Below are 27,083 nucleotides of genomic sequence, written 5' to 3'. Positions count from 1 at the left end.
TCAGCGATGTCCCTTACATTACAACATTTGAAGTGGGCAGGTATCGTCCTATGTCTGTATACAGCAAGTCCAGGCAACGTTCAGACACATACCACTAGGTGGAAAGCAAGACAAAAGTGTCAGACAATGACTATCTTCAATAAGAGATAGTTGAATCACCTGCCATTGGCTTTGATCTTCAATAACCTGAGTGTCAACATTAACGGGAAACTCATTCGGAACCAGGTACATAAATACTGTGGTGATAAGAAGAGATCTTAGGATGGGATGTTGAATGGTGAGTGACTCACCTCCTGATAACGCCATGCTCATTTGGAAATATATTGCTAATCATTCATTGTCACTACGTCTAAATTCTGGAATTCCCCCCGGAACAGTTGTGTGCCAGTGTCTTCACCTGGTTGACAACAGTGATTCAAGAAGGTGCCCAGACCCATTTTCGCAAGGACATTTAGGGATGGACATAAAATGCTAGACAAAGGATAATAAAAAACTCAATGACAATCTCTCACCTCCTGAAGAAGCGGCAAGATTTCACAGGGATTTTGAGGAGATTTAGTACTTCCCCAAAGACTCCAGCGAATTTGTACGGATGTACTATGGAGAGCACGCTGACTGGTTGCATTAATGCCTGTATGGAGTGGCCAATGCACAGGATCACAAACATTTGCAGAGGGTTGTGAACTCTCTGCTCCATTATGGCCTCTAGCCTCCTCACCACTGAGCATATCTTCAAAACCCAATGTCTCAAGAAGGTAGCATCCATCATAAAGGACCCTCACCATCCAGCCCCTCCTCAGAGAGGAGCTCCAGGAGCCTGAAGACACACACTCAACATTTTAGGAACAGCTTCTTGGGGACCATGAACTCATGGACACTTCTTAACATTTGCTCTTTTTTGCACTATTTATTTATTTACATTTCTCAGTGTAATTTATAGAATATTTTATGTATTGCACTGTACTGCTGCCACAAACAACAAATGTCAGAAATAATAAACATGATAAGACTCGGCTTCGGATTTCTTTCCCTGACCAGGCCCCAGTTGTAACACCAACAAAGAATAAATTTGGTATGGACAGCGACTTCTTTGGGCTCATCTGCAGAAACAGCCTAATTTCTTCCTCTAATATCTCTCTTTGGATCGGATGGGGTTATGTCAAAGACCCTGACTGCAAAGTACACTCAAACTTTGGTTCTTTACGGTGAGGGGACCCACTCCCGGGGCTCACCGGTCAGCCGTTTTTCGATATCCCAAGGACAAGCATGCCTTCAGGGTTCCGAGGCTTTGTGGCCCAGTGGACGAGCCAGTTCGATGCTGGTGCCGCAGACTGAAGTGTCACGGGAGAAAACAGAACATCAGGAGAGAGGGAGAGGGGGAGAGTGGGAGAGAGGGAGAGGGGGAGAATGGAAGAGATGTAGAGAGGGAGAGTGAGGGAGGGAGAGAGAGAGAGAGAAAGAGGGGGGAGAGAAAGACAGAGAAAAGAAAAACTATCTCCTTTTAAACCTTGAATCCCAATTCCTCTTTTGTCACAATAATCGACTGCAATGTGGCAGAAATGAAGATTATTCTCCAATTCCCCTGAAAATATGAATTTTAAGTACAAATTTATTTCAGCTCTAGTCAGATATAATCAATCATCTTGAACAGATTATCAGCATAAATACAGATAGCATGAACAGTGGTAACTCAACCAGTGAGCAGAGTTCAGAAAACCATTCACACTCTCTGGCTAACCTTTCACACCTACTCGCTGGTGATGAATGAGCCCTTTCAGTCGGTTCACCTTATTACCTCCACAGTCTGTTTCTAATCAGTTGTGTCACGGCCCCTCTCCCACCCATTATCAACAACACAATGTCCTAACCTTATTCTGAACACATTCATGTTCCAATCACAAACAAGAGAAAATCTGCAGATGCTGCTAATCCAAGCATCACACATGGCCCAGGCAGCATCTATGGAAAAAGAGTACAGTCAATGTCTCAGGCCGAGACCCTTCAGCAGGACCCACTTTCATGTTCCACTTCCTTTTAACATTTCCCATGTCCTCTTCTGAAAATGATGGGCATTCAGATGGTGAGACCGATGCAATCTTAGCAATGTTAAAATATTATTTCAGTAGAAATCATCTAATGGATGGCCAGAGTGCGATTCAGGCAAATGCGTCTGATGAAGTTCTTCTTTCAGGTAGGAAACTGAAGTCCATAGCTTGGGGGAGAAGGTCGGAAGCCATGTTAGTTAATCTGACTGATTAATGATAAGAATAATAACCACACAGCCTGATGGCCAGAACGGCAAAGGTTAACACTGCATGTAAAGTGGTTGTCCGTGGTATCGTGGATTCAGGCAGAACTGCTGTCTAGTCCTGCCGCACAAACCAACATTCTGAGCCAAGAGTGGGTTCTGAGATCAGAACACATCAAACCAACTCTGTCCGCTCCGTCTCCACCCCCACCAACTACCCCACCTTCTGGTTCAGGTGTTCAGGACATCACCATGGCTCCTCTAGCTAAATGTCTGTTGGGCAAAGCCTCTTGCTGAGCATTTATCTGGGGCATACAATTCAGGCTGCCGTGATAATTCAGTATAAAGCTTCAGAACAGTTCTCGTATTCTGCCAGACTCCAGAATTTAACCACTCGCTTCAGCCTGCGGTGGTTAATGTTCATTTGGGTGGCTCCTCCGTAGCCCCATGAAGCTGATGTCCCATTGCGGCATTGAAGTGGGGAAAGGCGCAAGATGCGGTGGAACCCATAAGCGATGAGGCTGGAGCTTCGATATGTGGTCAGCCACAGTCAGTGGAGCCAGTGCTACGGAGTATGGTGCCAGCATCGAACTCAAAGAGTGTGGCACAAGGGGATAGTAACTGGATGGTAATGGGACCACTGAGACTTTCTTTGTAACCGCACCAGAACCCTGCAGGGAAGAAAAACATCACAAGCTTGAAATGCAAGCAGGGAGAACTCACAAACTATTTGTTAGGCTGATAAACACCTCCAACCATTAATGCAACCCACCACCCCTCCAGAACCACAACATACACATCATCCGGCATTCCTTTATGTACATACAATCTGTCTATGCATAGAACAGTTACTTGTACATTGTTTTATAGGATTGCTTTTATATTTATATTTATTGTGGGCTTTTTGTCTTTTTATTGCGTTCTTTATGTTTATTGTGTTTTTATGCTGCATTTGATCCAGAATAACAATCATTTTGATCTCCTTTACACTTGTGCTCAGAAGCATGACAATAAACAATCTTTAATTGTACTTCACAACAATGGGGAGACAGATAAAAGAAAAGCCAAATTGGTTATGCTACAGAAACAATTAATGTCCTAGTCAGTAAGAGTCAGTAAAGCCAAGGATAATGGAAGAATGGAATAGTGCAAGTTAAGGTATGGGGAATGGACCTTCCAAGGAATTGATTGTGGAGAATTCCCCCTCTGTATTGTTACCTCCATATTATCAAAAAGCAGTGGATGGTTAAAGGGTAATACATACAGAATTCTGGAGGAACAGCAGGCCAGGCAGCACCTATGGAAAAGAGTACAGTCGATGTTTCAGGCTGAGATCCTTCACCAGGATGGCAAAGGGTCTCAGCCCGAAATGTTGACTGTACTTTTTTCCAAAGATGCTGCCTGGCCTGCTGAGTTCCTCCAGCGTACTGTGTGTGTTGCTTGGATTTCCAGCGTCTGCAGATGTTCTCTAGTTTGTGATGGTTAAAAGGTGTCTGATCACACCACCAAATTCACAAATATGAGAAGAGTATAGATGAGCTGGTAAGGTCAATAATGGTGTGTTGGTGACTCTGTGCATAACTCCATTACTCTGTGATTCTATCAAGTATAACTACATAGACAAGCATAAGGCCATTCAGCCCCTTGAACATGCTCTACTCCAAAACAATCCTGATTGTTTCTCTACCTCACTCTCTCCCCATCTTTCTCCCAGAACATGTTTAGCCCTGGTACCTTGTCTTCCACAGCTTTCTGAGGCACACAAGACTGGGCAGTAAGGATATGTTGACCAATTGTGTTCTATCCTTCATACAAACTCCACTCCTCAGAAAGAAGAGATTACTTACGAAAAATGTTTCCACCTTTCATTTGATGTAAATTTAGTCAAAAGTGCTACACCTCCATTTCCTAACTCACTACTTCACTCATTCACCTTTTTCTGGTGTAATGACCTATTTTAACTTCTGCCGTGTCGCACATTTCTACAGAGGTACCATGGAGAGCTTTCTAACTGGTTGCATCACTGTCTGGTATGGAGGGGCCACTGGAAGTAATCTGAAAAATCTGCAGAGGCTCTTGCCATAGGCTCTTGCCTCCCCAGCATCAAGGGCATCTTCAAAAGGCAATGACCTTAAAAATGGCATCTATCAATAGGACCCCACCATTCAGGATGTGCCTTCTTCTCAGTGCTACCAATGGGGAGCCCGAAGATCGACGCTCAATGTTTTAGGAACAGCTTCTCATCTTCCACCACCAGATTTCTGACCAGTGAACCAATGAACACTACCTCACTATTTTTGCTCGCATTTTGCACTACTCATTTGGCTCTTATACCTATATTTCGTATGGTTATTGATAGTATTGCGGCGAGCATTCATTCCATGATTACGGAAGAGAAAAGCTCATTTATCTCAACTGACATCTTTATTGCGATAGGCACAAAAACAGACCGGGCACTATGACCCAGGGAGAGAACCCACACACACTTACTGATGGGGAGGTGATTATTACACACCCTGGTTACAGTCAGGGTGAACCTCAAACACACAAGTGAACAACTGTATAACCCTAGCTAAAATGTAATGATAAATTAACATTCTACCATAATCCCACAAATGCATTTTAAAATAAGAATAATAAATAGCGCTGGCCACTAAGAATTCTGGGACAGGCTGTCAACCATGTTCCCCTCAACCCCCACCCCCCCGCCCCCACCCTGCCCCACAGCCACTAGCGACACTTCCCCAACCTGAGGGGGTCAGCCATCGCCGGAAACCCCAGAAGTCCTGAAGGTGGTCAATGTTGTCGCCTGGGATTCTGGGGGTGTCTGTAGCCTCCCCACCCCCATGGGAGGCATTGTTTGGTGAGGTAAGAGGCACTTCCTTCCTTCAGCCGCGCTGGGTCGGTGGTGGCCAAGGGCCGCTACCACACCAGCTGGTCACTCTGCAGCAAGACCCCATCCGCTACTCAGGCAACTGCATCCAGTGTACCATATGTTGTATTGGAGATGCAGTTGAGCACCCCTCCCGGCCCCTTCCAGTGCCTTCCAACCCTGGGGGATAGTCCTTTATTGTGGGAGAGGCAGAAGACCCACTCCGGGGTCCCCACCATGTACTGCTGCATTGGTGCCCTAGACTGACATCCCGGCCCCTTTTGGGATCTGCACGCATCGCAGGGGTGCACCAACAGCTCCATGCTGTGCCTGCACCCAGGCCATTCGGTGTGTTTTTGCGCAGATTCCCCAACATCTTTGCGACCCCGAAACGGCCGGCCCCCACCAGCCCAGCCATCGACCGCAGCACCATGGTGCGGAGCCCCTGGGGGAGGCCACTGTCTGCAGGAGATATCTGTCGCCATTGGAAAACTGCCACCGGCGGAACAGCAACTCATGGCGCATCTCTGGTGTTCCCTACTGCGAGTACAGGCTTTGGTCTCTGGATCCAGGCCAGAGATCGCTGCCCACTTTGGCCACTGACCTGTGCTCCGCCATCCCCTCCCTCAGATCGCTTGCCTGCTCCTGGTGCAGCTGCCACTGAAGTGCCTCTCCCACCACTTGCCCCTGGCTCAGCTGTGTTGGGGGGTGTGCCTCACTGTGGGTCTGCTTCCTGGAGCTGCCCTGCCTGAGAACCACGGCCGCAGTACCGAGGCAGAGTGACATCTCAGCACATCCACACGGGTGCCCCAGCGGGACGGCAGGTCCTGACCAATGATGCAGGAGTCCCGTCTGTCAGCTAGCCACTCTTCATGCTCTGCTGTGCTTTTCCCCTCTCATTGCCTCAAGGTCACCGGTGACCACAGCCAGCTGGACCGTTGCCCACCCAGGCTGGGATGGTTGGTCTGTGCTGGGGAGGACACTAGGACGGAAGGTGGTGATGGCAGACCCTCTGTCCACTAACACCCGGCATCTGATGCCATCCCCCTGTGCAGTCCACATATAAGCCTTGCCCTTCACCCAAATGGCCCACCCAGAAAGGTGACAGTGGAGGGATTCTGCTAGCGGCCTGGGCAGCACTGGGATACGGTGTGTCGCTGTTGTGGGACAGTCCCAGTTTCCCAGGTCTGCCTCGCCACGGTGGTAGCAGAGATCGCCCGCGGGCACGGGGTGGGGCTGGCATGGTGCTGGTCGGACCTGTCTCATGGGCTCCTCCTCGTCAGTTTCCTCCTCTGTCTCGCTGACACAAGCCTGGGCGTGAGGCGTGAGGGGTTACATCGGGATGCTTTGGGGGCTAAAGTTGCTTCTGCCCTCTCCGCCTCTGCCAGCGACGATGGCACTCCCGTTGTCAACGCCTTTACAAATGCATGGAGGGCAAGCTCTTCCTGAGCCGTGGGGGGGGGGGGTAACTGGGGGTGGCCATACCGTGTACAGTGGCAGATGTCTGCTGCAAATGCTTGCAGGCTTTCTCCCGCACTGTGCCCTGATCTTCCCTCATTGCTTCCTCCAGTGGTCTCTGCCCAAAATGCCGCTCCAGCACTGCAATGAGGGCCTTGTAGTTATACTGATCAGCCAGCGTTAGGTCGGGGAGGGCCTGCAGGGCATCCCCTTCCAGCACCAGGGCAAGGTGCACCACGGTCTCAGTGGGGCTCCACCCGTTGGGCCATCTGGCAAGTTTGACTTGCGCCAGGTAAGGCTCCAGGCAGCTGGTACCGTTCTACCTGGGGAGCTTCGGGGTGGACCTTGTGGCGTTAATTGTTGAGGCCCATTGGTCTTCCTCTTGCTCCAGAGGCATCGGCGGTACCTGCCACGTTGCCCATCCTCCCATGGCCGCAGTATCTTGGGTCCCCAGGTGGGAGATGCACTCCACCATGTCTCACAGGTTGGGGAGCCTGGGCACGCTCACGCCATTGGGGTTCCCCAGGAAGACGCAATGCTCGGTTCCCAGGTCTCCCTCTGGGTGTCATGTCTTCAGAAGACAAGCCCGGGGGTGTGGGGGAGGCATACTCTCAGTCACTCGATTTATTCCCTGGGTCTTAAGGCGCTCAATCCAACCTCGTAGCTCTTCAATCTTGTCATCAATTTCTAATCCCACTCCTGACACCGATGTGGCGAGCATTTGGTCCACGATGCCTGACGAGAAAACCTTATTCTTCTCAACTGACATCTTTATTGCAATAAGCACCAAAACAAACCGGGTGCAATGACCCGGGGAGAGAACCCACTCAGTCATGTACAGACGGGGATACAGTCAAGGTGACCCACAAACACAGGTGCGAACAACTGTATAACCTGAGCTAAAATGAAACAATAAATGAATGTGAACATCCCTCAATAATCCCACGAATGCATATTAAAAAAGAACAATAAATAGTGTTGGCCTCTAGGAATGATGGGGTAGGCTATCCACCACGTCTCCCATGTTTACCATTCCGTGGGCTTAGCCCTTCCCTTTCCTGCCACTCTAGTTTTCTTCAGGCCACAAGACTTCATCTCTGGAGGGACTCAGTTCCTTGTCAGCCTCAAACTGTATTGCTTTGGTGTTGACAGCCTGTTTTAACTTCCCAGTTCCAAGGTTTGTAAGATCTCTCTTTAAGTCTTCCTGCATTCCTCTTTCCACTCATCAGCCTTAATATTCTTCTATGTGTCTCAGTGTCAGATTACGTCTATCTTTATTTGTGCAGACGGTAGGTTAGAAATATTTTGTTCTAGCACGAAGGTACGACTCCTGAGTGGCTCACTCCAGCCTGGTAATTATTCATTGGAGTGAAGGAGAATGAGGGGTGATCTGGGGGTATATAAGGTCATGACAGGTATAGATAGAGTCAATGCACACTATCGTTTTCCCATGGTCGCAGAATCAAGAACTAGAGGACAGAGGTTTAAGGTCATCGGGGAGAGACTTAATAGGACCCCAAGGGGCAAACTTTATATCCAGAGTGTGGTCAGTGTACAGTGCCTATAAAATATTCACCCCACTTGAAAGTTTTCATGTTTTATTGTTTTACAACTTTGAATGACAGAAGATTTAATTTGGCTTTTTTGAGACTGTTTAACAGAAAAATACTCTTGAGTATCAAAGTGAAAAAAGATGTCTGCAAAGTGATCTAAATTAATGACAAATATAAAACACAAAATAATTGATTGCATAAGTATTCACATCCTTTAATATGACACACCAAATCATCACTGGTGCAGCCAATGGGTTTTAGAAGGCACGTAATTAGTTAAATGGAGATCACCTGTGTGCAGTCACAGTGTTCCAACAGATTGAGTAAAAATAAACCTGGATCTGCAAAGTCTTATTTCTCCCTACCAAAGCGCTTTTCGTAAAGGAAGAACTACAGTAGATTCAATACTTAGCTTGGAATCTGAAATTAGGAAGGCTCAAACAAAGAAAGAAATGGTCCTGGCGGTATTCTTTGACATAGAAAAGGCATATGATATGCTCTGGAAAGAGGGAGTGTTAATTAATTTGAAAGAATTAGGGGCGGAAGGACAATTATATAACTGGGTTCTAGACTTTCTTTTTGGTCGAACAATTCATGTCAAGGTGGAAGCAGAGTATTCCAGGACATATTCGGTTGAAAACGGAACCGCACAAGGTAGAGTCTGCTGTCCATTACTATTTACCATAATGATAAATGACATATTTGTGCAAGTTGAACATAGTGTGGGGAAATCCTTATATGTATATGATGGGGCTTTGTGGGTGAGGGGAAGAAATTTAATTTATATACAAAGGAAAATGCAAGATGCAATAAATAAGGTGGAGGAGTGGGAGTGGGCAAATGAATGGGGTTTCAAATTGTTTATAAGCAAGTCACAAGTAATATGTTTTCAAGAAATCACAAACCAGTTTCCGTGAAATTATTTGAACAAAAATTAGACCAGGTAAAAGTAATTCAGTTCCTTGGAAAACACACAAAATATTGGTGGAACACAGCAGGCCAGGCAGCATCTATATGGAGGAGCACTGTCGACGTTTTGGGCCGAGACCCTTCGTCAGGACTAACTGAAAGGAAAGATTGTAAGAGATTTGAAAGTAGGAGGGTGAGGGGGAAATGCGAAATGATAGGAGTCCAGAGGGGGTGGGGTGAAGCTGAGAGCCGGAAAGGTGATTGGCAAAAGGGATTCAGAGCTGGAGAAGGGAAAGGATCATGGGACAGGAGGCCTAGGGAGAAAGAAAGGGGGAGGGGAGCACCAGAGGGAGATGGAGAACAAGCAGAGTGATGGGCAGAGAGAGAGAGAAAAATGAGGAGGGGGGAAATAAACTAAATATTTCAGGGATGGGGTAAGAAGGGGAGGAGAGGCGTTAACGGAAGTTAGAGAAGTCAATGTTCATGCCATCAGGTTGGAGGCTAGCCAGCCGGTATATAAGGTGTTGTTCCTCCAACCTAAGTGTGGCTTCATCTTGACAGTAGAGGAGGCCATGGATAGACATATCAGAATGGGAATGGGACGTGGAATTAAAATGTGCGGCCACTGGGAGATCCTGCTTTCTCTGGTGGACAGAGTGTAGGTGTTCAGCGAAACAGTCTCCCAGTCTGCGTCGGGTCTCGCCAATATATAAAAGGCCACACCGGGAGCACCAGACGCAGTATACCACACCAGCCGACTCACAGGTGAAGTGTTGCCTCACCTGGAAGGACTGTCTGGGGCCCTGAATGGTGGTGAGGGAGGAAGTGTAAGGGCAGGTGTAGCACTTGTTCAGCTTACAAGGATAAGTGCGAGGAGGGAAATTGGTGGGAAGGGATGGGGCGGACGAATGGACAATGGAGTCGCGTAGGGAGCGATCCCTGTGGAAAGCAGAAAGAGGGGGGGAGGGAAAGATGTGTTGATCCCGTGGGATCCCGTTGGAGGTGGTGGAAGTTACGGAGAATTATACGTTGGACCTGGAGGCTGGTGGGGTGGTAGGTGAGGACAAGGGGAACCCTATCCCAGGTGGGGTGGCGGGCAGATGGGATGAGGGCAGATGTGCAGGAAATGGGAGAGATGCGTTTGAGAGTAGAGTTGATGGTGGAAGAAGGGAAACGCCTTTCTTTAAAAAAGGAAGACATCTCCTTCGTCCTGGAATGAAAAGCCTCATCTTGAGAGCAGATGCAGTGGAGACGGAGGAATTGTGAGAAGGGGATGGCATTTTTGCAAGAAACAGGGTGGGAAGAGGAATAGTCCAGGTAGCTGTGAGAGTCTGTAGGCTTATAGAAGATATCAGTAGATAAGCTGTCTCCAGAGATAGAGACAGAAAGATCAAGAAAGGGAAGGGAGGTGTTGGAAATGGACCAGGTAAATTTGAGGGCAGGGTGAAAGTTGAGGCAAAGTTAATGAAGTCAACAAGCTCAGCATGTGTGCAGGAGGCAGCACCAATGCAGTCATCGATGTAGCGAAGGAAAAGAGGGGGACGGATACCCGTATAGACTTGGAACATGGACTGTTCCACAAAGCCAACAAAATGGCAGGCATAACTGGGACCCATGCAGATGCCCATGGCTACACCTTTGGTTTGGAGGAAGTGGAAGAAGCCAAAGGAGAAATTATTGAGAGTAAGAACTAATTCCACTTGACAGAGGAGACTGGTGGTAGAGGGGAATTGGTTAGGTCTGGAATCCAAAAAGAAGTGAAGAGCTTTGAGACCATCCTGGTGGGGGATGGAGGTATATAGGGACTGGACGTCCATGGTGAAAATAAGGCGGTGGGGGCCAAGGAACTTAAAATCATTGAAAAAATTCAAAGCGTGAGAAGTGTCACAAACATAGGTGGGAAGAGATTGAACAAGGGGGGATAAAACAGTGACAACGTATGCAGAAATGAGTTCAGTGGGGCAGGAGCAAGCTGAGACAATGGGTCTACCTGGACAGGCAGGTTTGTGGATCTTGAGTAGGAGGTAGAAACGGGAAGTGCGGGGTGTGGGAACTATGAGGTTGGTGGCAGTGGATGGGAGATCCCCACTGATAAGGTTGGTGATGGTATAGGAGACAGTGGCCTGGTGCTCCTTAGTGGGGTCATGATCAAGGGGTAAAGAGGAGATATCAGAGAGTTGTCGCTGTGCCTCGGCCAGGTAGAGGTCAGTACGCCAGACAACAACAGCTCCCCCCTTTATCAGCAGGTTTTATAGTGAGGTTGGGATTGGTGCGGAGGGAGCAGAGAGCACAGTGTTCAGAAGGAGTGAGGTTGGAATCAGTTCCTTGGTTTGTTTTTTTGATGAGAAACTTAGATGGAAAAAGCAAATCGAGAAAATTACAGAACAAATGTAAAAAAAATAAACAACTTATTGAGGTGTCTTGCTGGATTGGGGTGCGAGCAGGATGTCGCTATTAAGTATTTATCAAGCTCTAATGAGGGCTACCTTGGATTATGGATGTGTAGCATACATGTCAGCTGCAGAAAGTAATTTAAAAATGCTGGATGTTGAGCAAGCTCAGGCCCTCAGGATATGTAGTGGTGCATCACTTGTATCAGCCCTTCAATTCAAAACAGGGGAAATGCCATTAAGACTTAGAAGAATAAAGCTAATGCTACATTACTGGGTTAACATCATGGGGCATAACTACTCACATCCAGCTAAAGCTATATTAAAAGACTGCTGGGAACATAATAATTCAAATTATAATAGCTTTGGATGGATCGGGGATGCAGTAGCACAAAAATATGGTCTACACGAGCTGGAATATAGCCCTACAGTTCCATTATCTGATGTTCCTCCATGGCTCTTTACAATACATACAGTGGATATAAACCTGCAATAATTTTTTAAAAAGAAGTCTAACTGTGGAATCAAACTGATAGTACAAGAATATATAGACCTGCATTTTAGAAACAAACTTGTAATATTTACGGATGGATCAAAAGACCCTAGCTCTGGCCACACAGGTATTGCAGTCTACATTCCCCTTTGCAAAACTAGTATCAGGAAAAGAACATCAAACCATTTATCAATGTGTACAACAGAATTAATGGTTATATTGAGTGCATTATCTTGGATAGAAGAAAATAACGTCAAGAAGTCTGTAATCTGTTCAGACAGTTTGTCTGCATTAACCTCTATCAAATCAAGAAAATCAGAAAGTAGACAGGATATTTTATTGGAGATTCTGTGCAAGTTATATAAACTGATCAAAAATGGAGTAGAAGGAAACTTACTTTGGGTTCCTGCTCATTGTGGTGTGGAGGGTAATGAAAAAGTGGACATTATAGTTAAACAATCACTCAAATCGTCTATAATAGAGGTCCAGATCTCTCCAAGCAAAGCGGAAGTCAAAAGCATTATAAAAACACGCATTAAGGAGACATGGCAGAAACACTGGGATGAGAGTGAAACAGGGAGACAACTGTACAAAATACAAAAGCAAGTCAGATACAAAAGAATATCAAGTGGACGTAGAAAGATAGAAGTGATCATCAGTTGTTTAAGAATTGGTCACACAAGTCTTAATTACACGTTACATAAAATAGGGAAACATCCAGCTGGGTTGTGTGAATACTGTAATCAACCAGAAACAGTTGAACATGTATTGATAAAATGTAAGAAGTACCAAAGAGAAAGAGTGAAGATGATAGGAGCGCTTCAGATAAACAAAAAACTGCTGTGGGTGTAGAAGACATTTTAAGTGGGATTTCAAGAGAAATGCAGACCTATATCATGAAGTATCTGAAAGACTCTGGTTTATTATATAGAATTTAGGGAATGCAATTCTTTTCCTTCCTCCTGTTTATCAAACGATCCACACTCCAGTCTAGTAGGTGGCGGTAATGCACCTTAAAGCTGGTTTGCCAACCGCCATAAAACAACACAAGAAGAGGAAGAAGAAGAAGGTCCAACTGCTGGTGAGTCAGTATCCTGGCAAAAACTACACCATGGAGACAAAAGAACACTCCAAACAACTCTGCACAAAGGTTATTGAAAAGCTCAGGTCAGGAGATGGATACAAGAAAATTTCCAAGCCACTGAATATCCCTTGGGGTACAGTAGAGGTAAGTCAGTCATCAAGAAATGGAAAGAATATTACACAGCCGTAAATCTGCCTACAGCAGGCTGTCTTCAAAAACTAAGTGACTGTGCACAAAGGACACTAGTGAGGGAAGCCACCAAGAGACCTATGACAACTGTGGAGGAGTTACAAGTTTCGGTGGCCAAGATGGGTGGCTGCACATACAACAACTGTTGCCCGGGTGCTTCACCAGTCACAGCTTTATGGGAAAGCCACTGTTGGAAAAAACTCACAGGAAATCTTGGCTAGTGTTTGCCAGAAGGCATGTGGGAGATTCTGAAGTCAGCTGGAAAGAGGTTCAAAAGTCTGATGAAACCAAAATCAAGCTTTTTGGCCATCAGACTAAACACTGCATGTAATCAGAAATACACCATCCCTACCATGAAGCATGGTGGTGGCTGTGGGGACGCTTCACTGCAGCAGGCCCTGGAAGACTTGTGAAGGTAGAGGATAAAATGAATGCAGCAAAATACAGGGGAATCCTGGAGCAAAACCTGATGCAGTCTGCAAGAGAACTGCAACTTGGAAGAAGATTTGTTTTCCAGCAAAATGATGGCCCCAAGCATAAAGCCAAAGCTACACAGGAATAGCTTAGAAACAACAGAATTAATGTCCTGGAGTGGCCAAGTCAGAGCCCAGACCTCAATCCAATTGAGAATTTGTGGCTTGACTTGCAACAGGCTGTTTACCCATGATCGTCATGCAACCTGACAGAGCTTGAGCAGTTTGGTAAAGAAGAATGGGGAAAAATTGCAGTTTCGAGATGTGCAAAGTTGATAGAGACCTATCCACACAGACTCAAGGCTGTAATTGTTACCACAGGTGCATCTACCAAATACTGACTTGAAGGGGGTGAATACTTATACAATCCATTATTCTCTGTTTAATAATTGCAATAAAGTTAGACCAATTTGTAGAAATTTGTTTTCACTTTGACACATAAGAGTTTTTTCTGTTGATCAGAGTCAAAAAAGCCAAATTAAATCCACTGCGATTCAACGTGGGAAAAAAAACACTTAAAACATGAAAACTTCCTGGGGGGGGGGGGGGGGTGAATACTTTTTATAGGCACTATATGAAATGAGCTACCAAAGAAAGTGGTTGATTCATTAACAACATTTAAAAGACACCTGGACAGGTACATGGAGAGGAAAGTTTAAGAGCGTTATGGACCAAGTACAGGCAAAAGGGACTAACTTAAATGGGAATGTAGGTCAGCATGAACCAGCACTATCATAAAGTCCTATAGTGTGGAAGTTGGGCCAAGAGGCCTGTTCTTATGCTCTATGACTATGATATCACCATCCCTGACTCGGAGCTTCTGAAGCCAGCTGTACATCAGAGAGTGAAAAGCCTGAAGTAAAAACAAAGAACTCAGCAGGTCCGGTGACATCGGTTGTCAGTTCTGCTGAAACGTCTTTGACCTGAAACACTCGCTGTGCTCTTCCCACAGACGCATTCTGACCTCATGTGCCGAGAGTTTCCAGTCACAAACGAGAAACTATGCAGATGCTGGAAATCCAAGCAACACACACATGATGCTGGAGGGACTGCTGAGTTCCTCCAGTATTTTGTATGTGCGCTGCTGAGAGTTTCCAGCATTTTCGGTTTGTACTGTACTCCAGCCAATTTGGCACTCAGAAGCATCAAACCTGTGGACATGACAGTTCGTACCCTTTAGTTGCTCAGCAACTCACAGAGCTTTAATTACAATTGATAAAGACAAAGATTAAAGATTAGCTTTACTTGTCACATGTACATTGAAACATTCAGTGAAACGTGCTATATGCATCAATGATAAATGCCGTCCGAGCATTGTGCTGAGGCACCAAGCAAGTGCTGCCATACTTGCTCAAAACATTTCCATTGTGTGCTTAATCTTCAGTCTATTAAATCAGAATTCCTGCACTGAGGTATATCTGGGTTTCAGCTTGTTCTAAAACAATGACTGGTGTGAAGTTCAAGTTTAAATTCAGGTTCGTGTTCAAATTCAGTTTATGGTCAATCAGCTGTACACATGTATACCTCAAATGAAACAAAATTCCTCCTGAACCAAGGTGCACAACACAGTACACATAACTCACACACAACACGTATGGCAATATTACCACAAATAACAAATAATAAGGTGCATTTATGACACAAATTTAAAAAGTAAACATTATAACGCTACTGGTGCTTTATATGTGATGAGACCTGGATTGTGGCAAGTGTTTATGTTTTTTATCTCCAAAAGTAATCAGGGAAAAAGTCACAGGAGGCTGGGGTACTCATGTATTTAGTTTTTTTTACTTTAGTGACGTGGTGGCATAGCGATGTACTGTAGGCCATTCACATAGTACTTAACATGTATAACCCGTGATGAATTCTGTAGGCAAACACAGAATGCTTACTCAAATATATTTACAATATCACTGAAATATTAAATACACTGCATTCATCATGCTCACCCCATTGGCTGGCAGTGTTGTTTCAATTCCCTGGGTAATCACATCAGGCCAACATTAAATGCCTAGAGCCGGGGAGCAACGCGGTGCTCAGGATTCACTCCTGCTGAGATGCAGAAGGAGCCCGGCTCAGATTCACCCCACAGTCCTTAGAACCTCCCACTCCAGGCAGAGGAGCAGAGGTTAAGTGGCCTCCTCCAATCCGTCAGAGGGAGCAGCTGCGTTTCAGCAGGACATGGTCCTTAACATTGAGGCAATAACCAAGAGAGATGTCAATAGGTGACTCTAGATCACGTTAACTACAATTGGCAGCTTTGCTTGTGAGAGATCTGGCCTGGTGGAGAAGAAAGCCAACAAAGGCCTCTATGAAGGACAACCACAAATATACCAGCTGCGTCAATTGCTCCGATCCCTAACTAAACAGTACAGCTGGTGAGTGCAGAAGAGACATCACCACTGATAAAGCTCCATAACATCCTCAAAAGTAAGCTTGTGACACTGCACATGGCTTAGAAGATGGGGAAGAGAGAGAGATGATGATGATGACATCGACTCAGGCCTGAGAAGCCAGCGTCGGGCATTTTCATGCCTTACAAGGCGTGGAACGGAAGACTGTGTGGTGCGCCACTCCTCACACAGACATTTCTCAGCATTTTTCTTGATCTTACGAGGTCAAGTTGCAAACTCAACATTCAACCCGGCACAGATGGAAAGCATACTCGGGAACGGCCGAGTGGATTTGAACCCGGAACCTCCGTTCCGGAGTCCGGCGCTGATGTCACTGTGAAGAGAGAGCGAGGTGGGAAATTGCAAACCCCTATTGATTCACCAAGCAGCTGCTAGGACAGAAGCTTATTCAGGCACCTCGCATGCTCCAAACAAGAGATGGATCTATACCTTCAGAACTCTCTCAGCCACTCAGTGGGAGTGGGAGCTAGGACACCATAGCACCCTAGTACATCCTACTCCTCCTGCAGTTGAGTTCAATGGCAAGGATCCCAGCTGGGAGGAGATCCAGGAAGCAGTCGGAGCTAGCTCTGACCCTGGTCCCAGCAGAGTACCTTACAAGGTGTACAAGTGCACCCTAAGCTCCTTCAGCTGCTTTGGAAGTTCCTTAGAATGATCTGGTGTAGGGGAAAAGTCACAGGCCAATGGAAGTGTGCAGAGGGAGTATGGATCCCCAAAGAGGAGAACTCCAATGACATTGAGCAGTTTCCCTCCCTCCCTATCTTTGCTAAAACTTCCAAAACCTGGCACGTTAATCACCATTCCTGCCCCTTTCTCAGCCAAGATATTTTTCAGTATCGTTTCCTGTCAGCAGACTGGGTTTCTCCTCAAAGAGATGTGGCTGCCACCCAGGAGACCACCAGGGAGTTATAGGAGTCTGGCTCACTGGTATGGACAAGTCAGGCCCAGCTGGCAAGTTCCAGCCAGGCCTGGATCTAGCAGCATGGCATCCTCCTCCAAATCCTCTGGCCCATGCTGGTACATGCGGTTTCCATGCCAGCAGTTGAGGCTTTTGAAAGAAAGGTCAATAGCTGCCTTTGAAGGTGGCCAGGCCTCCCACATAGCCTGGGCAGCATTTCTCAGTTCAAGGATCTGCCAGGCACATCGTCGAGGTGATTGATGTAAATGATGCATTTCACTATATTTCAATATTTCAATGTACATGTAAAGATAAAATAAAGACTAACTTTATTTGTTACATATGTATTGAAACATCAGAACATATGGTAAAATATGTCTTTTGCATCAATATTCTGCGATGTGTTGGGACAGCCTGCAAGTGTCGCTATGCTTCTGGTGCCAATATAGCGTGCCCACAACATATTAACCCTAAACAGTATGCCTTTGGAATGTGGGAGGAAACTGGAGCACCTGAAGGAAGCTCACACGGTCATGGGGAGAACATACAAACTCCTTACAGACAGCAGCGGGAATTTAACTCCAACCTTACCGCTGACACTGTAAAGTGTTACACTAACACTTAGTTTCTCATGATGTTTCTATGCCTGATGCGAGAACCTACACACTGGATAGAAGCTTCCTTCGCTGTGCTATCAGAATTTGGAACAGCCTTCCAGATGCTGTGGTTGGAAACATCTGCAACGATGGGGTCCAAGCCTTCAGGAGTCGAGTGCACAAACACCGATCATCTCTGGGAGGGAAGTCACGTGCTTCTTCATAAGCTATCATGAAGGGGACTAGGATGGCAATGCTTGGTTGTTGGCAGGTAGGGTTAATACCTGACTTTCAAGAGCACTTGTGAGTTATGTTCCGGCTGGACTTGGTCTTTAAACTGCTGGAGAACAGTGTGGAAAGATCAGGTGCTGTTTTCTACTGGGAGGGATTAGTTTTTAGTTCCAAGTGCTCCTTTCACATTTTGTCACCCTGTAACCTTATCCTTCAATCTCTGAATTATGGAGGACAGCTAGTGTACAAATGTCTCTCTCCAGCAGACTTCATCATAATCATCATGACTCCAGTATTTCTACTATTTTTTAATGTTTCTTAATTGTACATATGATTTTTTTAATGTTCTATCGCTGAGCAGCAGTGAACCATCTGATTGGCCTATCAGAGTTCTCTTTGGGAACTAGTTGACTTGATCAGCATTTCTGATCTGGCTATTGTTCACGATTGCACTTAATAGGGAAAAAAAAATTGCCATGCCATCGTGCTGTCCCTGGTGCTGGTGTGACAAATTAAAGCTAATCATATCATTCTAAGTACACAGATGGAAGAAGGAAAACCAAATAGACCAGAGTCCCCCAGTTCCCTCTAGCATTCCCTAGCAGACAACGTACTCACCATAGGCTGGGACTTGGGAGCAGGAACCAGATCAATATCAGTGACGTGTTGCAATCCGCCAAAGTTCCCCAGTTTCTCATACTTCCTCCATTTTGCTCGCCGGTTTTGGAACCAAATCTGATTGACAATAATGGACAGAACTGAGAAATGTCTTCATATTTTCCTAATGACAGAGAAGGAAGCCTTCAAGAGGAATCAAAGAGTTATTGAAATGGACAGAGACTACAAAATGAGTGAAATTCAGAGGAAACTCAGTGTCTGATGTATGAATTGCAAAAGATCAGTTGGCAGATCCAACAAGAGGAAAAGCAGAATATTAACCTTTATTCCTTTATTGCAAAGAGGTTGAAGTTTAAGGATAGGGCAGTCTTATTACATTACTTCAGAGTGTCGGTGAGGGCGTACATAGAAACATAGAAAATAGTTGCAGGAGTAGGCCTTTCGGCCCTTCGAGCCTGCACCACCATTCAGTATGATCATGGCTGATCATCCAACTCAGAACCCTGTACCTGCTTTCTCTCCATACCCCCTGATCCCTTTAGCCACAAGGGCCATATCTAACATATCTACCTGGAATTTTAGAATTAGAATCAGTTTTCTATCAGTGAAATGTGTCATAAAATTTGCTGTTTTATGGCAACAGTACAGTACATAAAATAAACAATAAATTATCATGAGGAATATATAGAAGTTTTAATAAGTCATGCAAAAAGAGAGATAAAACAACAGTGACGTAGTTTTCATGGATTCATTGTCCGTTCAGAAACCAGATGGCAGAGGGGAAGAAGCTGTTCCTGAAATGTTGAGTGTGTGTCTTCAGGCTCCTGTACCTCCTGTCTGATGGTGGTAATAAGAAGAGGGCATGTCCTGGGTAGTGGGGTCCGTAATGATGGATGTCGCCATTTTGAGGCATGACATTTTGAAGACATCCTTGATAGTGAGGGGGAGAGTGCCCATGATGGAGCTGGCTGAGTTTACTTTGCACAGTTTTGCTCCCCTTACCCAAAGAAGTCTAAAAGAGATTCACCAGGTTAACAACGCACACAAAATGCTGGAGGAACTCAGCAGGCCAGGCAGCATCTGGGACAAGAGTACAGTCGATGTTACAGGCCGAAACCCTTGGCAGAACTGAAGATAAAAAGCTGAGGAGTAGATTCAAAAGGTGGGGGAGGGGAGAGAGAAACACAAGGTGATAGGTGAAACCTGAAGGGGTTGGGATGAAGTAAAGTGCTGGGAAATTGATTGGTGAAAAAGACAGAAGGCCCTGGAAGAAAGAAAAGGGGGAGGAGCACCAGAAGGAGGCAATGGGTGGGCAAGGTGAGAGAAGGAGAAGAAGATGGGAAATAGTGAAGGAGAGGGTGTGTAGGGGCATTAATGGAAGTTTCGAGAAATCAATGTTCATGCCATCAAGTTGGAGGCTACCCAAACGGAATAAAAGGTGTTGTTCCTCCAACCTAAGTGTGGCCTTATCACAACAGTGAAGGAGGCCATGGATAGACATATCAGAATGGGACTGGGAAGTGGATTTAAAATGGGTGGCCACTAGGAGATCTCGCTTTAGGTGCTTGGCGAAGGGGTCTTCCAATCTGCGTCAGGTCTCACTGATATACAGGAGGCAACGGCAAGAGCACTGAACACAGTAGATGACCCCAACAGACTCACAGGTGAAATGTCAGCTCACCTGGAAGGACTGTTTGGGGCCCTGAATGGTAGTGAGGGAGGAGGTGTAGGGACAGGTGTAGCACTGGTTCTGCTTGCAAGGACGTGCCGGGGGAAGATCAGTGGGGAGGGTCAAATGGACAAGGGAGTCACGTAGGGAGCCATCCCAGTGGAAAGCAGAAAGTGAGGGTGGGGTGGGGGAGATGTGTGGAGGCTGGTGGGTGGTAGGTGAGTACAAGAGGAACCCTGTCCCTAGAAGAGTGGCGGGAGGATGGGGTAAGAGAGACTGGACAATTTGGGTTTGTATCCTTCGATTCAAAGAGTGAAGGGTGACATTATTCAAACATGTAAGATCCTAAAAGGGCTTGATGTTTCCACTAGTGGGAGAGTCATGAGCAAGGAGCCAACACTGTAGTTACCAGATAAAGAGATGGTCATTTAAAACTCAGGTGCCCAAGACTTCTTTCACTCTAGAGGGTAGTGAATCTCTAGTGTTACGAATGTGCCACCACTCTGAGGGGCCGAAGGGTACAAAGTAGCCCCCTCCTTCTTGAGAATCACAAGATCGCTATTAATTCGGGTCTGGGACCCAGGAAATGAGAGAGAATCCTTAAGGTTTTGGAATGTGTCCTGGCCTCAGCAAGACAAAGCCACGGATAACAGCTATTGTCTCTTGGAGATGGAATTGTGTATTGAGTACTGTACTAATCATTGAAGCCCTCGGGATGACCAGAGTGGGCTGGTTGAGGGATTGCATCATCCCAACCTGATTGACATCTGAGACCCCATGAGTAAGGATAAAAGAGGGTCTGGGGAACAACCCCTTTAGACGCACCAGGAGAAACACTAGAAATCCCGTGACAGCGTTTAATAGCGACAGCCGGTGGGGGGCTCGTGTGTGCCCTTCCCTTGCCTGGGATTGGGGCCTTACCACGGAAGAATGGCTTAGCTAAAGGAGAGGCCACAAGTGAACGGCCACGACAACGAGACTCTGACGGATCGAAATCATAAAAGGAATTGGCAAGTTTCTAAAAACCTCTCTCTCTCCAACAAAAGGCTGCAGCCTGCATGAACTGAGTGACTTTTATATTTCCATCGGACAATACATTATCCCCTAGACAACGATAGAGCTTATTTCTTATTGATTATTATTATACCTGCACTTTTAGATTTAGTATTGACGATGTATACTATCTGTATGGTTGCATTGATATTATTTTTGTGTATTTTTACTAATAAATACTGTTAAAAATAGTACCATCAGACTTCAACGGACCTCTCTATCTTTGCTGGTAAGTGACCCAGTTACGGGGTTCGTAACACTAGAATTCCGGAGCCCCTGGTGGCAAATATAACCAGATCATTAGATACATTTAAGGTGGAAGATAGATCAGTATTTGAAAGAACAAAGAATAGAGGTTTTCTGGCAACTGGCACAGAAGAGGACTTGAGATCAGCATAAATTCACCATGAGAGTGAGGCTAAGAGGCCTACTCCTGCTCATATTTTTTCATATATGCATTCAGCCCTCAGAGCATCCTCATCAATCCCATTCCCCTACTTATTTCCCATTAATCTTTTCTCCCTCACGTGCCCATCAGTTTTCCTTTGAACCTTCTGCCAGCCACCTTACATTAAGCAGTAACTTAGAACAAGCAATTCACCTTCCAACTTTTAGGAACAGCTTCTTCCCCTCCACCATCAGATTTCTGAATGGTCTATGAACCCATGAAGGCCACCTTTTTCCTCTCTTTTTACACTATATCTTTCTTATTGTAACTTATTGCACTGTACTACTGCCACAAAACGAAAAACAATTCCTGGCATGTGTCAGAGATAATAAACCAGCTTCTAATTTTCAGTTGATCAGCTCCTTCCAACAGGCCTGGTTATGTTTATTATGTCTCAAGACCTTGCTTGAAGATAAAGGAGTTATTTTGTCCCATGGGTAGCATCACCCTGCTCCTCTTCACGCCAGAGATTCCTGCTTCAGGAAGGTCCCCCCACTGCATTTGATTTTGTCTGACACCTCAACACGGGATCGCGGAATGTTAGTCATTGAGCAATGCGTGACATCTGTTGTCACAGTCCAAGGACTGCAGGAATCACCTAAGAAGCTCTCTGTTACTCATGCTCAGAGAGTCTGAACAGGACCAGCTCCTGAGGAGTGAAACATTCGCTCTGTACCCCTGGCAGAGAGCACATCCTTTCAGAAAATTCACTGAGGTACACGAATGTGTCTGCCTATGGGTGGTGTGTGTGTGTGTGTGTGTGTGTGTGTGTGTGTGTGTGTGTGTGTGTGTGTGTGTGTGTGTGTGTGTGTGTGTGTGTGTGTGTGTGTGTGTGTGTGTGTGTGTGTGTGTGTGTGTGTGTGTGTATGTGTATGTCAACGTGTGCTTGCTTTACATTTTATAGAAAGATAAACATTAAATTCCTGCACACACTCTCTTCATCAGGAGCCTCAGAACCTTGTCTTTCAATGTATTATAATAGATTGCAGCAGGATCCCAGGGGGAAGGATATGGTCGTAACCAGAACAAGAATCTGGAGTAGGGAGAAGCCCAGAGCCTGCTTTACCAGTCATCGAGACCATGACAGGTATTCTCTCTCAAAGTCATTTTCCAGTGCTGTCCCCATAGCTGGATAAAGGATTCCAAAGATTCACCACTCTCTCCTCACCAAACTTTCCCCTCTTCTTAGTATCTTTATTCAGCAACTGTGCCCTTGGTCCTAGCCAGGGGAAACATCTCTGTATTCAGCCTGCCAAGTCCTTTCTGAATTTTGTGACTTTTGATGAGATCTCCTCTCATTCTCCTAAACTCTGGAGAATGCAATATACACGTTTGTGTTCAACTGAGATTCACCCTTCTGCAGATTTATAAATGAACTGTGTGGATAATGTTGTGTGGAACAACATTGTCTGTCAAATGAATAACTGCCTGTTGTGAAAAAAAAATGTTTCCATCCATAAGATTAAATCCAATGTTATGAAATTTTGGATGGGACGGAAAAATTCCTTTCCTGCATTATTTCAGCTGAGTCCATATCGAGTGTGGTTTGCGTTGCAGACTAATAGGTTTCATCGGTAGGATGAAAACTCAGGATGTCTAAATTGCAAATTCTTTATTGGGATAAAATCTCTATTCAGGTGCATTATTAATTTGTTAGAAGCTCCCTTAATCTTCTAACAACTGGCCAAAAATAGATGCTGTGGAAGACTTATTGACCCATTACCCAATGGGTGCCACTTCGTGCATAATCGGAGATTTATAGCTGGTAGGGTTCGGGCAGGATGGTGAAGTAATCTGAGGCAGGAACAATTCACTGATCTAAGTTTCTAAGGATCAGATTTCCAAACTGTTGTTTTAAAGGATGTGATAACTAGGTCAGTCAAGATGCAGTGACATAGATTAGAGACGCTGATGTTTTATTTAATTCAAGTTTGATTAGAGAAATAAATATATTTTTTTAAAAGAATTGAAGAATTGCTGATTTCCATTTTCAGTTGACTCTATCAGTACATCAAGTCCTAACCTCCCATCACTCCTGTCCTTGCTAATGTACACTGACTCCTGATTTGACATTTAAAATTCACATTCCCGGGTTGAAATCCTAAGACCTTTTCCATATCGACTGATGCTCTCCCGGAACTGTTCTCTGAGAGCTGATCCCCTGCACATCTCGAACGACTGATCACTGATGCATGATCACCTTAGCTGAGTAGTTGGGTCTAAGCTCTGGAATTTCACCTCAAGTGTCTCTCACTGTACGCAGCTTGCAGTTAGCTCTTGGCAACTTGCTACCTCCTGAAATTCCAGTTGATATTGTTTTGATGAAGCACTTTGAGATATTTTATTACCTGAAGTTGAATATAAATGCAAATGGTTGCCTTTGACTCTTAGCAGTTTTACTGAGCCAAGGTAGGAAGTTAAGTGACTATTTAACTCAATGTTCTCATCATCCTGTTGTCTGCACAAGAGCATGAATACTAACGCACACAAATGCTGGAGGAATTCAGCAGGTCAGGCAGCATCTGTGGATGGAAATTAACAGCCAATGGTTCAGGCCGAGACCCTGAAGTGCTGGTGAAGGGTCTCGACCCGAAACGCCTATGTTTTATTTTTCTCAATAGATGCTGCCTGGCCTGCTGAGTTCCTCCAGCTTTTTGTGTGTGTTACTCTGGGTTTCCAGCATCCGCAGAACCTCTTGTTGTTATGAATACTGACTGATCAATTTTCACAAGATGCAGAGAGGAAAGGCCCTACTTTCCTAGATGCAGCTTTCCACCAACCACTTCTTTCCAACACAGTGAAATCCCATCTATCCTCAAGTTTGCCTGGAAGAGATTCTTTAACCCCCGCCCACCCCCCACCCCACTTGGATAAAGGGCAGGAGGCATCCAGCTGTTGCCCTAATGCTCATCTTTCAAAGTAAGAATGTGTTATCAATATTATGTTGCTATGTACTGAGACATTAGAAACAGAAATAGAAGGAGCCATATATAGAACATAGAATGGAATCAAAATCAGAATCAGGTTTATTATCACTCATATACAGTATCCTATGAAATATTTTCTTTTGTGGCAGCCGTACAGTGCAAAGCATAAAAAGACTACGTTACAATAAGAAATGTATATAAAAATGAGTAAGTAGTGAAGTAAGGTAGTGTATATGGTTCATTCAGAAATCTGATGCCAACTCACATAAACCCACACCACGATCAATCTAACCTTTGCTCCTATGTAGCCTATAATCCTATATAGGACTAGGACTAGCAGACTGGGTCACAGGCTCTTCCCCAAGGCTGTGAGGCTAACGAATACCCTGGTATCACTAACGTCTCGTCACTAGGACAGCAAACTGTTCATTAACTTATTTGTGGTGATATTTTGTCTTAGGTGCTGTGTGTGTGATATATGTATTGTGGAAGCACTGGGATCCAGCAGAACATTATTTCATTTATTTATACCTCTATATAGGCACAGTCAGATGACAATAAATGCATTTGATCTTGATCTTGAATCTTCCATTTTTCTCTTTCATCCGTGTGCCTATTTAAGAGTGTCTCCAAAGTCCTGATTCTGTCAGCCTCAACAACCAACCTTGGCAATTGCCACTCTCTGTGTAAATAAAACTACCTCAAACATTTTCCTTAAACTTTCCTCCACTCATCTTAAAGGATGAGTGGTATTAGCCATTGCTAACAGTTCTCAATTTCTTACGTTCTTATACTGTAGACATATATGCACACACACACACACACACACACACACACACACACACACACACACACACACACACACACACACACACACACACACACACACACACACACACACACACACACACACACACACAGAAATAGAGGATATCGGGCCACTTGCTCCTCGTGCCTGCTCTGCCATTTGATAAGAACATGGCTGATCTTAGTCCACTGACTTTCACTCTTTTCCTATTCCAGGATTCCCGTCGTATCTAAACATCATTTGATCTCTGCCTTGGGAAATTAGGGGGTGATCTTATTGGGATATATTGGATCTGCAGAGGATGTGAACAGGGCAGGTGTCAAGATGTTACCATTAGTGGGAGAATCTCAAACAAGGTGACATAGAGGATTCTGGAGCAGTCAGTTAAAACCGAAGTGTGTGGGAAGCTTCTCACAGAGGTGGTGAATCTCTGAATTCTCTAACCAGGGGGCTGTAGAGGTTGGATCATTGTGGGTATGTAAAGAGAAAGTAGATATATTTTTGAGAGAGCATGAATACAGAGAATTGACACGAGTAGAAGATGAAGCAGAACAGTCTTGTTCACACTGAATGGCAGGGAGGCTCGAACACCTACTCAGCTTCCTGTTTTCTATATTCTTATGTATTTTATTCAGCCGTTGAGTCACTACATCTCTTTTGGGTGGAGAGTTACCACCCTCTGAGTGGTATTTCTGTTATCTTTCCTGAATAATCTCTTATTTTGAGATTATGATTACTGGGAGTAGGCAACCCAGGAAGTGGAAACATCATGTCTACAAGCTTTGTTAGAATGTTGTACATTTCAGTCGCCTGTCATCCTTCACCAAATGGAATGAGAAGACAATTCAAACCTATTTTCCATTCATAGCTGAACTCCCTGAATTCTTTCCACCTGTATTTCTCTTCCCCAAGGGTGGGGGAAGAGTTTCCAGTTGCTGAGGCTGCACTTGGAGTATTGTGTACATTTTAGGACACCCTGTTATAGGAAAGATTTTATTAAACTAGAAAGAGTGCAGAAAAGAAATTATCTCAATGTTGCCTAAACTTTTGGAGGCTGACTTACAAGGAGAGACTTTATTCTCTGGGGGATAAGATATTAAGGGGTGACCTGATATAAATATATAAGATCATTAGACAGAGTGGAAGCACAAAATCTTTTTTCCTGAGGTTGGTATACTGAAAATTAGAGGTCAGATTTAAAATGGGACATCAGCGGCAAACGTCATCACACAAAGGGTTGTGCATATTTGGAATGAGCTGCCAGAAAAAGCATTTGAGGGGGGCATATTATCAACATTTAAAGTCATCTAAACGGGTACAGGTAGGGGAGAGGTTTAGAGGGCTATGAGCCAAACGTGGGCAGATGGGACTAGCTTGCTGGGAAACAGTGAGCTTAGCTGAGTTGGACCTAAGGGCCTGTTTCCTTGCTGAATTACTCCATAACTCTGTATCAATGACCTTATATCAAAGATCTCCATCTTGAGAGGAAGTAGTTCTATCACATTTGGGTTACAAATCGATGGATGTGTCAGCAAGGCAGTGCCCATGGTACTCTTCAGCCCGGTAGTGAGAGGGAGCAACATTATTCACCTGTACCCTGGCTTCAGGTAGGTTAATCTTCACGGCCAGTTGATCCCTGGTGTAAACATCTGGATAGTGGGTGATCTGAAAGATCTTCTCCAATTCATGAAGCTGCTCTGCAGTGAATGTCGTCCGCATTCTTCGCTTTGATTTTCTCATGTCTGGAGGCAA

General features: G+C 45.1%; 1 protein-coding gene across 1 annotated transcript in view; it reads right to left on the bottom strand.

Annotated features, from left to right (window-relative positions):
* Nucleotides 1-1,607: 1,607 nt before the first annotated feature.
* LOC140734025 (retinal homeobox protein Rx1-like) overlaps nt 1,608-27,083 on the bottom strand; it is a 51,912-nt gene continuing 26,436 nt past the window's right edge. Inside the window, exons 3-5 of the mRNA XM_073057605.1 lie at nt 26,922-27,073; nt 18,427-18,543; nt 1,608-2,919 (exon numbers count right to left, since the gene is read on the bottom strand). Of these exons, the coding sequence (XP_072913706.1) occupies nt 2,662-2,919; nt 18,427-18,543; nt 26,922-27,073 (527 nt within the window). The 3' untranslated portion in view covers nt 1,608-2,661. The remainder of the gene's footprint in view (nt 2,920-18,426; nt 18,544-26,921; nt 27,074-27,083) is intronic.

This window comes from Hemitrygon akajei, chromosome 10 (genome assembly GCF_048418815.1).
Source record: "Hemitrygon akajei chromosome 10, sHemAka1.3, whole genome shotgun sequence".
NCBI lineage: Eukaryota > Metazoa > Chordata > Chondrichthyes > Myliobatiformes > Dasyatidae > Hemitrygon > Hemitrygon akajei.
Note: the sequence above shows the minus strand (reverse complement) of the source record. Positions and strands in the feature narration are given on the sequence as shown.